Raw genomic sequence first — 13,862 nt, 5'->3', positions numbered from 1 at the left:
ATTGCTAGGAAATTAAAGGAGTATTTATAATAATTCTTCTCAAGTAGGATAATGCTGATTGGCATTAAGACTGGCATGACTGGAAAATGTCATCTCAAAATCATTAATATTCTAATCACGCTAAATTGTTTTTAACAAATATGCAAAGCGAATATCGTTCAAATTCTTCTTTCACAAACAGCATTGTTCTCCCAGCATATTATATACTCTGTACATCAATGTCTGAACAGCTATCTTTTAGCTAAAAAATAAATTTTTTTTTATAAAACTGATCTGAAATTTCAATGCATTATGTTTTTTTTTTTACAAAAAATTAATATATATTTCTATTATTAATAATGTTATAAAAATAATATTTATTTCTGTTATTATAATATCGTTCTATTATTAAAAAGTTATTCTATTATTAAAGTTTCAATTTATTATATAATTCTTTAATTTTGAAATTTATTTTTCAAATTTTTTAAAATTTTTATTTCGAATTAAATATAATTTTTATATATTAAATTTGTATGATCATAGTAGAAAGTATGGAAAAAAAATTTTTTATTTCCTGGAATGGTTTTTATAAAATTAATATTCTTTATTAAAAATTATTTCAATATATAATTATTATATATATATATATATATATATATATATATATATATATATATATATATATATATATATATATATATATAAATTAGTCTTTGTTTTATTTTTTATCTTTTTTTTTTACCAATCTTTATCGTTCTCTCCCTTTTCCATTCAATATTCTAATCATTTATTCCACACTATATATGTCATCATAAAGATCACTTCATATTTTTCTTTTCTAACGTAGAGAATTAAGTGCTACGGAAAATCCTCTTAGTATGTTTTGGAACACTGATTAATCTTTAGATCATGCAAGTTTCCAGTCGTCGAGAATAAGGAATCTCTGACGATTTGTTCAATGTAATCCGGTCATTGTGCTATGGCTCTTGTTCATCGTGGTTGTTTAAAGGTCGCATCGTTATTTCACCAGCTAGTGAAATGTCGAGCCTCTCCCTTGGCCCAGTCATCATTCCTATAGTACAGTGTTTCCCAACTGTTTTTTGATATACCTTAATCCTATCACACAATCTCTAAGTTGTAATAACTAAACAATTTGAGATTTTTTTTTAATCTTTTCATAATTACAGTAAGGAACAAAGTCTTATAAAAAAATTTACGTGATTCATGTCTATGTAAAGTATAACAGATGATTAGAATATTAAATTCTAAATATTTTGTAATTTAAAATTTTGGTTTATCCTACATTATTATAGAATATTTTTTATTAAAATGAAAAAAACAATTCTTTTAAATGTTATTCTAATAAAATGTTTTATGTACAAGATATTAATATATTCTTGAAACTTTGCAAAGTCGAGTCTATAAATCAAAATAAACATAAAAGTTCATATATAAAAATGTCAATTGAAATTAAATTATAAGCAGTTTGAGTTTACATTGAATAAAACAAGATAAAGATAGAACGAAATAACAGTATGACAGAGATATCTCATTCTATCGCTATCTCGCTTTATTTAATTTAAATTTCAATTACTTACAATATAACAGATAAATCTCAATTATAACTCTTTTATATCAATTTTTGTTTTAGTTTCTAGAATCGAGTTTCTAAAGTATTTCTTGAATATATAAATAGTCTATATACTCATCTCTCTACATATCATTATTAAATTAGAAATTAAAAATAGGAAAAATTTTTTATTTTTGATAAAACTTTGTGATTATATAGACTAAAGACTAAAGACTAAAGACTATATTTAAAAATTATTCAATATTTCATAACATAAAACATTGAGGATGGAGTTTATTTTATTAAAAAGATTTTCTATTAATAAGAAAATTGCTCCATATATAATTCATTATGTTCTACACATACATAAATTTTTATTAAAAATTATAATTTTTAAATTATAAAAGAAATTTTCTTATAAAAGTGTATGAAAATTCATGTTCTTCACTATATATAAAAGTATAGATTAATAGTATAAAATATATAAATATATTTTATTTTTAATGTTTTTTCTCATTTTCTCTTTGAATTTAAATTAAAAAAAATTAAAAAAAAAAATATTGTCATAATAAATAAAATATTAGATATATGTGATATGACTCTCAAAGAATTTAAATTCTTTGTTAATAAATATTTCACGATAATAAAAATAATTTATTTTTGAATATTTTTTCATATTAAGTTGTATAAATATTGATTAAATTATTTTAATATTATAAAATATTTAAAATCATTCAATATTGATCTTATTCTATTTAAATATAAAAATGATAAATAGTACATTATCATATATATTATCATAGATATATCCCTATAGGTCAAAATCAATAATATGACATTAAAAAATTTTTTATAAGTAATTCAAAAATTGTATTAAAGAAAATATATATAAATATAAAAAAAAATTTACCTATATATTTCAAAATTATTAAAATTATTATTCCATGAAGATAATATTAATTAACAGATTCACATTGTCTCTTACACATTCAAAAGCAACGATCTTTAATAACTCTTTCTTCATCAAAATTATTCAATTTCCCATATAATTTTTTCTTGTTTCTTTCTCAAAAGAAAACGAAATCGTAGATAGATAAAGAAAAAAAAATTTGCTTGCGAGAGAGCGCGGGAAATAACACAGACAAGCTCTCGAATCTAATGCCGTTCCTCGTAAAGCAACGGATCGCCTCATATAAAATAAAAGGGGACAGATTAACGACCGTGAAACGTGGGGCTCCTGCTCTTTTCCTTGTGCATGCTTAGATACGTGCATGATCCTCCCACGCGCCACCATCTCTGTCTTCTTTTCTTTTACTCACAATTTTTCATCTTTCTCGTTTCCCGTTCGACGCTTCGAGAATATCATGTTCCCGCGAATTTAATTGCCTCCATAAATATCGCGGCGCTTCCATGGCCGAATAACGTTGAAATATGATGGAGGTCCTAATTCTCCTTCTCCTTTGAAGATCTTCATGATGGGGGGATTCATGATGGAAGAGAAAAAAGTAGATTGTTGTAAACGATAAATAATAGTGATCTTGAGAATGCTAAATTTTGATTGGGAATATTTTGTGAGGATTTCAGAGTTATGAAGTAAGATCATAGATGAATTTTGGTGAATACATAATATAGCAACGGGGTTTATTATATCTATATATATTTTTTTAAAAGAATTTATGAGAAAATATTTTGTATAATATCAAGTTTGGAATTTTTATTTTAAGTATTTTTATTTAAATATAGAAATTTTATCTTTGAAATTATTATTTTAATTTGTAATTTGTGATAAAAAAATTTTATATATGTTTTGTAAAAATAAAAATTAAATAATAAATTAATTAATTAAAAAATAAGAGAAAATTTTTTTAAATATATTTTTATGCATATATCTATATATTAAGTAAATAAAATTGAAATTAAAATTATTTTGTAAATTGTAAATTATTTTTGGAGAAAAAATGAACTCGGAAGAAATCTTTAAAATAATAAAACAGTTATCAATTATTTAATTAATAATGGATATTAAGATATAATATTAATGGAGTATATAAATAGAATATTGAAAAATATTTAAATATATATTTTTTTTAATCTATCTATATCATATGCATGATATAATATTGCATTATATAATGTTCGAAACATGAATAAAACATCTATTTTATATTAAGAAATTAAAGAATATACAAAGGAACTTTAAATTGAAAAGTTGTTTATTTTTTTAAAAAAGAGAAAAATTCTTGTCAAATTATAATCCGTATATTAATATCTGTACAAATTAATTAATTAAAATTTAGAACTTTGTAGCAAAAACGGAATAGTTTCATTTTAGGAGAAAACAATTTTAGGAGAATTAAAAACAAAAATTTACAAATTTTTGCTAAAATTATTGTTTTCATTTAATATTAAAAAAAGAAATTGAAAAAAAAATATTTTTTACAATAATTAGTAATCTTAATCTTTTACAAATTTTTCAAGTTTTTGAAATTACTTCCGATTTATAGTAAAATATCGAAAACAATGATAATAATGACAATAATGATTATTTTTGTAAACAATAAATAATAAAATATACAAATTATTATTTATTAATAAGAATTCATTTTATTAATAAAAAAAGAATTTCTTTATAGAAATAAGAAAGTATTTTTATTTTATAAAATAATAAAAAATTTAATAAATCATTTATTATTTATTACATTGTTAATTACATTATAATAATATAGAAATTTTTAATATATTTTTATTACAAATTTTTTATAATGATTTTATCTATGTCACCAGGAAAATTTCTAAAGTAAACTTTAAGATAATTAAAATTAGGATTTTAATGGGTATTAAGATAAGATTTAATTGGGATATTAAGGATAAGTAAATGTAAATAAATTATAATTATAAAAAAATATATAAATTTACATCAATCATATGTGTGAAAATACTTTATTGACTATGAAAATTTTTTTATCATTTTCGAATAATAAATTAAAATCGTTTCTGAATGAAAACCGTGTACGAAACTCTAAAAAATAATGAATACATTAATATATTATTTCTTTAAAGATAAATATTTATGATTCAAACTGTATTTAATTATATTTTATTTTAAAGTGTTCGAAAGTAAATTTGTAATGATTATAAATAAAACAAGTCTGGCGAAATTCCAACGATTCACATTCTTTTTGTAAGTTTTATGATCATTTCCTTTGCTTCCATTTGTTTGGAACACGTTATTTGCCAAGAAATCGTGACTACTCTATTCGTTTCGATTTCCGTTTCGCGAACCTTGACAACTTCCGTTCATCCGCGACAGCCAGAATTTACGGACTTCGCGATTTTCCAAGAAATCGTTACTCCGTCGAAAATTCATTTCCTTCTTATTTTTCCATATATAATGATTTATATCACGTTCCGAAATTAAAATTATTTTAATTCTTTAAAAGTTTCACGAAAAATGTAATAAATGATTTCATTAAAATTTATCGATGATTATTGAATAACATTTAGAATTATTGAATAACATTTTGAAATGTAGAAAAATATTTATTCGAAATTTCATTTTTATTCAAGTAACTAATTATAGAATATAATATTTTTATTCTGAAATACGTATTCAGATAATACGAATTCATTATATCTAAAAACAATTAATTTATTTTTTGTAATGTTGGTTTCTTTTATATAATGCTTATTTTTTATAAAATAATTATGTAACAATAAATATCTATATATAATAATAAAAAACATCTTGAAAATAATTTATATTCCATTTCTGGAGCTATGGTATGTAATAATAAAATTAATTTATTAGAAAGTGTTCGCTTAACAAATTTTATTATAAGATGATCAAAAACAAAGTTTATATACTAATAAAGGTTTATGTCTATTACGTTCATTAAATTCACAATATTACAAGAGTTACTTTGAAAAGATTCTGAGGTTCAAACAATTTAATATCAAAATAGAAGTTGAAAGAGTTCTAAAAGTTAAAAAGATTCAAAAAGTTTTGAAATTGAAAGAGTTTTAAAAAGTTAAAAAAGCTAAAAAAGTTTTTTTTCCAAAGTACTGAAATTCAAAAAATTCTTCTAAAATATTCATATCCTCTAAAGTCTTTCATACTTACTTCGCGAGATTGCGGGTCTTCGATGAGATACACAAGCGACTGATAACATTAGACCAGTTCCTTGATTTAGCGACATTCCCAATCTAAGAAAAATTCCTAGAATGAGACTGAGAGGCTACGCCACCTACAGAATTCGCTGTTTGCTGAGGAAATTGAGAAATATTTGCAATAATTCTTCTCAAAGATGATATTGGTTGCCGTTTAAAACTAGTATGGCTGGAGGAAAATATCAAGTCTTAAGAGATTGAAACTCCAGTTACGCCAAATTGTTTTTAATAAATATACAAAACGAAGGATCGTTTAAATTCTTTTCTCACAAACGACATTGTCGCTCGCAACATTACCATGTACCATCTTTTCAATGTCTGAATAGTAATCTTTAATAAGTTCATATTGGCAAGAGAAATATTGACAAATTTGATTTTTTTGGATGATCATTTAAAGAACCGTTAATTTGAATTTATTCGGATTTATTTTTTTAATTATTTTGAGTAATTAACGTTTGAATATACCATATTTTGAAGATTTTTTTTAATTATATATTTATATATTATATATTTTTACAATATTATAATTAAATAAACATTTAATAAATTTTATTGTTATATATATTGTTATATATAAGAATAAAGATTAAAATTAATAATGAAACAATATAATATAAAATATATATAATATAATATAAAATAGAAATAATATAAAAATTAACTAATAGAAATTTTTTTGAGGAATATTTATGAATATTATTAATTTTATATTTGTTATTAATTTTTATTAATTTTTAATATTTATGAATATTATTAGTTTTTAAATCAGTTTGATATATTGTATTTATAAATATTTGTATAATTATTTAAATTGATTTTTGTTTCATTTATCAAAAAAAAATTTTATATATTTTAAAAATATATTTTAAAAAAGATATTGAAATATAAACTCTTAAACAATTCATTTCTTAATATTTTTAAATTGTAAAATTAAAATATTAGATGAAAAAATAGAAAAAAAGCAAGATAGTAAAATAATATATACTTTATAAAATCATATATATAACAGTTATATAATTGAAAAATTGCGAAGAATTTTTAAGAAAAATGATTTTTAGGAAAATTTAATGATTTAAATTGCATAAGAATCTTATCAGAAAATTAAATTGAAAGTTCAAGATTGAGAACTCATTTACAGCTACTAATAAATTTTACTAATAAATTCTACTAATAAAAAATGTAAGTAATAAGTTTTTTTTATATTAATAATTTAAAAACTATAAATTAAAGTTATACTATTTCTTAATTATACTATTTCCTATTCAGTAAGTTATACTGATATTTCTATAATAAATTCCTATTAAGAAAGACAAAATTATACTTTAAAAGTAAATTAATTGAATTTTAAAAAATTCAATAACATATAATATATGTATATACTATTATCTTTTTAATTTATTTTTTTTATTTTTTTTTATATATTTCTATGATTTTTTTTATATAATTTAAATAATTGAAAATATATTTATATTAAATGAAAATAATTCTTCACTATATAAATTTTACATTTTTTACTCTATTGATGGCGAAAAAAAAGACTTGATAAATACTGATAAATACAGAAATAAAAAATAATAAAATTCTAAAATTCATCAATAGAATTGATCAAAAAATGCATCGATTATTCTGTTTTAGAGAGGTGTGCGTAGACGAAGGCCAACAATTGTCCTTGGCTCATGGATGTCAATTTTACGAGGTTAGTGCGGCGGAAAGTCCTGCGGGAGCAGCACTGGCATTTCAAGCGCTGCTCCGTGAGGCAAGATCGGTTCAATTGCTCCGAGCACTTCCTATTCGCCGGAAATTGGGCGTCCACTCGGTCTCGAGGGTGCTCGGCACGATCTTTGGCAAGAATACGACGAAGGACCGCAAAAAGAGGCCCTCGTTAAGCATATGACGCCTCCTCTGCGCCCTCCTTCTCGGAGGTCGTGACGAACCTGACAGAAGGACCGATGTGATTGTTCTTACCAGCAACGTCTATTCGAATCGTTGACGAGAACATGGAAAACGATTATCTGACCAACGTGGATCAACAGTCGCCGATCTTTCGCCTTTTGATGTCTTCTGAAAAAAAAAGTTCCTGGCGTTTTGATTCGGTATCAAGACTGATATAGAGAAACATTCGGACGTTGTCTGGCGGACAGGTAAATAGACGGATCTATATCATAATTGAAAAAAAGCTTCGTATATAGAGGATAAAAAATATCCTCTTGCTGCGAACGAATGCCATTATTATAATAAAGAAGTAAGATTTGATGAATATATGTACTTATTATAGTCAATGTATGAATACATGCATGCATATACATTTAAATAAGATTTTAAATCTTAAAATTTTATTTAATTATATTGCTCATATAAGAAGTATGTATTATAAATGTATTATAAATATTTTTTATAATACATTAGTATAGTATGTATTATATTTTAATTTAAATGGTCAGGGTTAATGTCTGACTTTATTGTCTTTATTTAGAAAGAGTATATTAATAGGACCAAACAATATATGCATTTTAATTATATTAAAGAACTCGATTTTTATTTTTAATTAAACATATCAAATTAAATTGCATTATTTAATGAAAAAAGGATATCTTGTAATCCAATTCAAATAATTAATAATTATCATAATAACTCTGATCATTTTGATTAAATTTCATTATTTGAAAATTTATAGTAAAACTATGTTTATACAAACAAATTGAACATAATATCTTAAGTCCTATATAATCTGAAAAAAGTCCTCTGAAACGAATAAAAATTTGATTGATTAATTTTGATACAATCATATATATATATATTTTTGTTAAAAGTTTTATATCTGTAAATAAGATTATATAGCTATGTGATAATGAATAAAAAAAAATACTATTTGTTTTATCTCTATATTTTCTTAGAAGTTTAATTTTTAGATCCAGAAAGAATATAGAATTTAATTTAAACCAAATATATAAATCTATTTAACTTCATTTTTGAACATCAATTTCCATTGAAACTAATAAAAATAAATGAAGAAAAGTTAATGAATTTATATTTTAAATTATGAATATATATAGTTAAATAAAAATGAAAACGTTCGAAAAATTTTTACTTAATCGTTAAAGCTGTTCTTAAATGAATTGATGAAATTTGGATGAGATTTCATTTTTGTTGAGTTATTTTATAGAGCAAAATAAAAAAAATCAAAATTGTATAATTATTTTTTAAGAATGAAACAACTATATATTTTAATATCTACCAGATTAGAAATAATTTCTGTAAAATTAATTTTTTGAGATTATTGATTACAAACGCTATTTTTTTTAAACATTGTTTTTATATATATTTTTTTTATTTTCTAATATTATTATAATGATATTATTATATTTTTTTCTTTAATTTTATATTACAATACTTTGAAAAGAAATATATAAAATGATATATAAATAAATAAATTAGAAATATTTGTGATAATTTTTTTTTATTTATTCCAAATCTTCAAATATTCAATAATTCAAATATTTTTATTCAAAATTATTTTTACATGATATATTTTACATGATAAAAATGATAAACATGATAAAAAAAAATAATATATTACAAAAATTATGTTACTGAACTAAAATTTATAAAATCAGTGAAAATAATAATATGTAACCGATTTTTAATATTTTAAAAAAGTTGTTATTTAAGTTGAGATTAATTTTTAATAACTTAAAAATTTCTATGAAAGACAATTTTTATTCATATTAAAAATTATGAAAACCTGAAAAAGCAATTTTATTCCTATATTATCTCAAATTAACTCAAATTGTTTCAAAAATAAACAAAGTTTTACTACATCTACCAAATGAATACATACATTGACTATTAAATATACATGTATATTTAAACGAATAGATCTACATCATAATTTGTTGACTGTTCGTCATTGAAGAGAGGGAGAGGGTGCAGGAGACGCGTATCTAGTGAACATCAGCTTCGTTTTACGCGGCTTGTAAGAATATTTCGGGAGTTCGATCGGAAAACGAGAGAATTATCTGCTGGAGAGTATTTGTCTAGTGTTTCACCCGAAATTCTCAGGACATTTTTATTTGATATCTGTGAAGGAAAAATATCCATGAGAAAGTCGTATGAAAGACTCTGGGAAAGTAAACATGGAAAAAACGACAAATGACTTTATAAAATCGGGCCAAGAACCAAATTATTTTGCCTCTGTCATATTTCTTATTCTTTCTTTTTCTTTTTTTTCTATTTTTTTCATTCTTTTACATTTTCTATATCTTTTTGGTTCTTAAAGTGATTAAATCAAGCGTCTTCTTCGAGAAATAAAATCTCGAAGTATCAGTTTTACTGGATTTCAACAGTTCGAGGATACCGTACTACATATGTGACTGCTGTTCCTGAACATAGCTTTAACCCGAAATCGAAATATGACTCTCATCAGGTGTTTTTTAAAATCAAGTTCTTGAAATTTTTTTATTAATTTTATTAAGTATTTGGAAAAATATTTTGTATTGGAATTGCTTTGATGTATTTATTCTTATTTTGATGATTAATTTATCATCCATTCATGTATTGTTGAGAAAATAATTGTATTTAATTTTTTAATAAGAAGTTACATATATTAAATATAACTTTTATAAATATTTTATTCGAAAGAAAAAAAGTTTTTTTTTCATGGAAACTAAATTTATATTTTTATATTCTTAAATTAAAATTTTATTTATTGTTTTTTTATTTTTGTTTTACAGAATTTCATCACAAATATGTATTACTTTTTTGTTATTTTTAAATTTAATTTTGTTTTTTCATTTATATGTACTTTAAAATAAAGTATATATATATATATATATATATATATATATATATATATATATATATATATATATGTATAATTTTTATAAATTTATAAATATTTTTTATTTTAAATTTTTTATTTTTTCTCAAATTATTTAATATTTATATTAATTTTCTTTTATATGTATTTAATATAAATTTATATTATAAAATTTATAAAAAATATGAAATTCAAATCATTATATTATATATAATATTAAATAATTTAAAAAAAAATAATTTTAAAAAATTTAAAATAAAAAATATTTATAAATTTATATTTTATAAAATAAATTAAAATTATATTTTATAAAATATGCATAAAAATAGTCATATCTTGTGCAGGCATTGTAATCATCAATTTCTTTCGCGCTCGTTTCTTAAATAAAGATGCTTGAAATTTCGCTTAATCTTTCACTAATTCTGTTTAATCAAAATGAAAAATTATATTTCATATATTAATTTAATATAACATAAACGACATTAATATAACATATAATCGATAATTATTAAAGATAAATTGTATATAATTTATTTTATTTTCCACCTATCAAATGAAGAACATAATCATTAATGAAAATCGTAAAATGATGGATTAATGTCTTCAACCGTAAAATGATGTTTGCTTTAAATTATGATCGTCAATTTCCATTTCAATTATATAAAAGAAATTATGAAATTCTAACTTATTCATCATTTCTGAATATTTAATTTCGGTAGATGCAGATGGAAATATTATATAACAAAAAATTTAATATTATTCAATATAATTTAATATAATTTAATTTTATATTATTACTATATTATTATTATTTTATTAGGTATATAAAAATAAACATATTGAAGATTTCCATAATTGTCTTAAATAAATTATGGAAAATATATGAATAAATTTATTATTGAATATATGAAGAATATTTTAATTTAAATATTTAAAATGGAATTTTAAAAATTTTTCGAAAATTTATATTTTTTATGTTATATTTTTTAAACAAAATTTTAAACGGAAATTTTTTTAATATTAATTTTTCGACGAAGGAAAATATCTCATTAAAATCAATTTCTGATTGTTCTGGCTCATTTTTTTTCAACAATCTTCGTTTTCATATTCAATCTTTGTCATTAAATATCTCGTCCAATGTAAATTTATTTCGTACAATTAATTAATAAGTCATTTAACAATTTTTCAAATATTATATCCGATAATTTTTTTTTTCGTTGTCATGATTTCATTTGTGTCTACGAGGAATGTCATCAATTTCGATATATTATAATTATCTTGAATTGATATAATTATAGTCTTTTCAAATAATTTTTTTTTCTGGTCCAAATTTTATAAAATTCCCTGAAAAATTCCCTTTTCGTAAAACTTCTTTATATTATCAGTAATCGTTGTTAGCAGATTGATTATTGGTCATTTCGTTTGATTCTGACATTCTGATAGAAAGACTATAATTCGATTTTGATTTTAATATTATTGCCATATTGCAAAAATTCCCATGAATTTGATGTTCCAATTGATTTCGATTTTCTTTTCATTGAAATATTCATTGTTAGTAATTCTTTTGAACAATCAAATAAAAAAAATTTTTTTTTATTTGTTTTTAAACTTTTCTTTAAAATTTTTTTACAATTAATGCAATAAAAACATTTTGTATTCGAATTCGAAGATAAATCAGTGTATTCTCTTATATAAACGAATAAATAGAAAATCTATATCTAAAATATTAATCTTATGATAGTATCGATGTTATATTGATTGTTGACAGTTTTATTTCAATTTTTATATCGTTCGAATTGAAAAGAGAAAATAGATTATATGGATTTTTTCTTATGTCAGTTTTATATTTTAATTCTTTTTGAATAAATTCAATCTATTTTAACTAATGATTTATTGCAACCTTGAATCAAAGTCTTATTACATTTTTTTGTATTTTCGTATTTTAAATCTCGACGCATAAGCATGTGTAAATCATTATATTATTTGTTCAATATATTTCGATATTTCGATTTCAATATATTTTTCTGCAGTATTTATACTATCAATTTAGTTTAGCAATAATAAAAAGTAAACAATAAGTAGAAAATATCTTATAAATGTAAAATGTTAAAATAGGATTGTCATTTGAAAACGTTACTGATATACTATGAGATATTAAATATAAAAAAATATAAGATTTCTTTTAAATATATTTCTTTTTTTCAAACATGACTTGAGACACATATCGCTTCAATCAAAATATTCTTCATATTTTCATTGTCAATTGCTTAAATTTAAAGTATCTGAATTAATATAAAGTTTATACAAAATGCTAATAAAATTCGAAATATCTTTGGTGGATTGATTCAAAATAAACATTGATTTAAAATAAAATTGATTAAAAAAAAATGTCTGTTGATGTTTATTTATTAAGTTATAAATATTGAAATTTATATTGAAAAAGATAAGATAATGTAACAAAGATAAATATTTTATTTTTTTCTATATATATTTTATTTAATTATTTAATTATATATTATAATCTTATACTATTTATCATTTATAATTTAATAAATCAATCTTAATTGGTATTTTTGTGTTTATTATAATCTTTATTTAATTTTGTCTAATAAAATATTATATAATGTTCTATATATATCAACATATCTGCATTCAATAATATAAGAATATTTTATTTGAAACAAATTGAAACTGTGTTTAAACAGTTATATAAATTGATCTTTATTGATATTAACTTTTTTGAATTTTTCCATAAAAATTTTTCTAAATCTATTTATCTTAACTTTTAAAAATATTCAAATATTTTTTGATATTCAATCAAAAAATTACCAAAATCAAAATTCTTTTAAATATTGAGATTACAATTTTTCTTAATTTTTTTAAATTAAATTTCCTAATATTTTCTAAAATTTTTAAAATATTTCAATATCTACATTTAATTTTTTTTAAATATTTTGAGCGTCATTCTGTTTTCATCAAACAATTTTTACTTATTTAAAACCAATTTTATAAAGAATCTGGAATTAATAAATAAATTGATATTCCTAACTTTTGAAACTTGATACACTCCTGATGAGAATATTTCACATTTCATGCGTGAATATCGTTCGCATTCGAATCATCATTAAGATCGCGAGAAGCTTTAATTTTGAACCTCATTTTACCGCCATAGAATCGGAAACAATTCATAAATGAAACCCAATAGTCTTTCAAATAATCTTTCAAATTTCACAATCCGTCCGTCGAGTGAAGCATATTCACTCGCGCGGATAGCGCTGCAATATACTCAGTTCTATCGTGCTCCGTCTTCTATCGAATAGAAGAATGTGT

At 21.1% G+C, this 13,862-nt stretch overlaps 1 protein-coding gene across 2 annotated transcripts in view; it reads left to right on the top strand.

Annotated features, from left to right (window-relative positions):
• Positions 1-10,236, top strand: part of LOC102653951 (ras-related and estrogen-regulated growth inhibitor-like) — a 140,162-nt gene extending 129,926 nt beyond the window's left edge. Inside the window, exons 5-6 of one of the 2 annotated variants that reach the window (XR_003306152.1) lie at positions 7,352-7,857; positions 9,593-10,236. Coding sequence is in view for 1 of the 2 variants with exons in the window: in XM_026445473.1 (XP_026301258.1) it covers positions 7,352-7,610 (259 nt within the window). In the remaining variant the exon portion in view is untranslated. Of the gene's footprint in view, positions 1-7,351; positions 8,281-9,592 lie in introns of those variants that run through there. The other variant, XM_026445473.1, reaches the window with a different exon arrangement.
• Positions 10,237-13,862: the final 3,626 nt, after the last annotated feature.

Source organism: Apis mellifera, linkage group LG15 (assembly GCF_003254395.2).
Source record: "Apis mellifera strain DH4 linkage group LG15, Amel_HAv3.1, whole genome shotgun sequence".
NCBI classification, from domain to species: Eukaryota; Metazoa; Arthropoda; class Insecta; order Hymenoptera; family Apidae; genus Apis; species Apis mellifera.
Note: the sequence above shows the minus strand (reverse complement) of the source record. Positions and strands in the feature narration are given on the sequence as shown.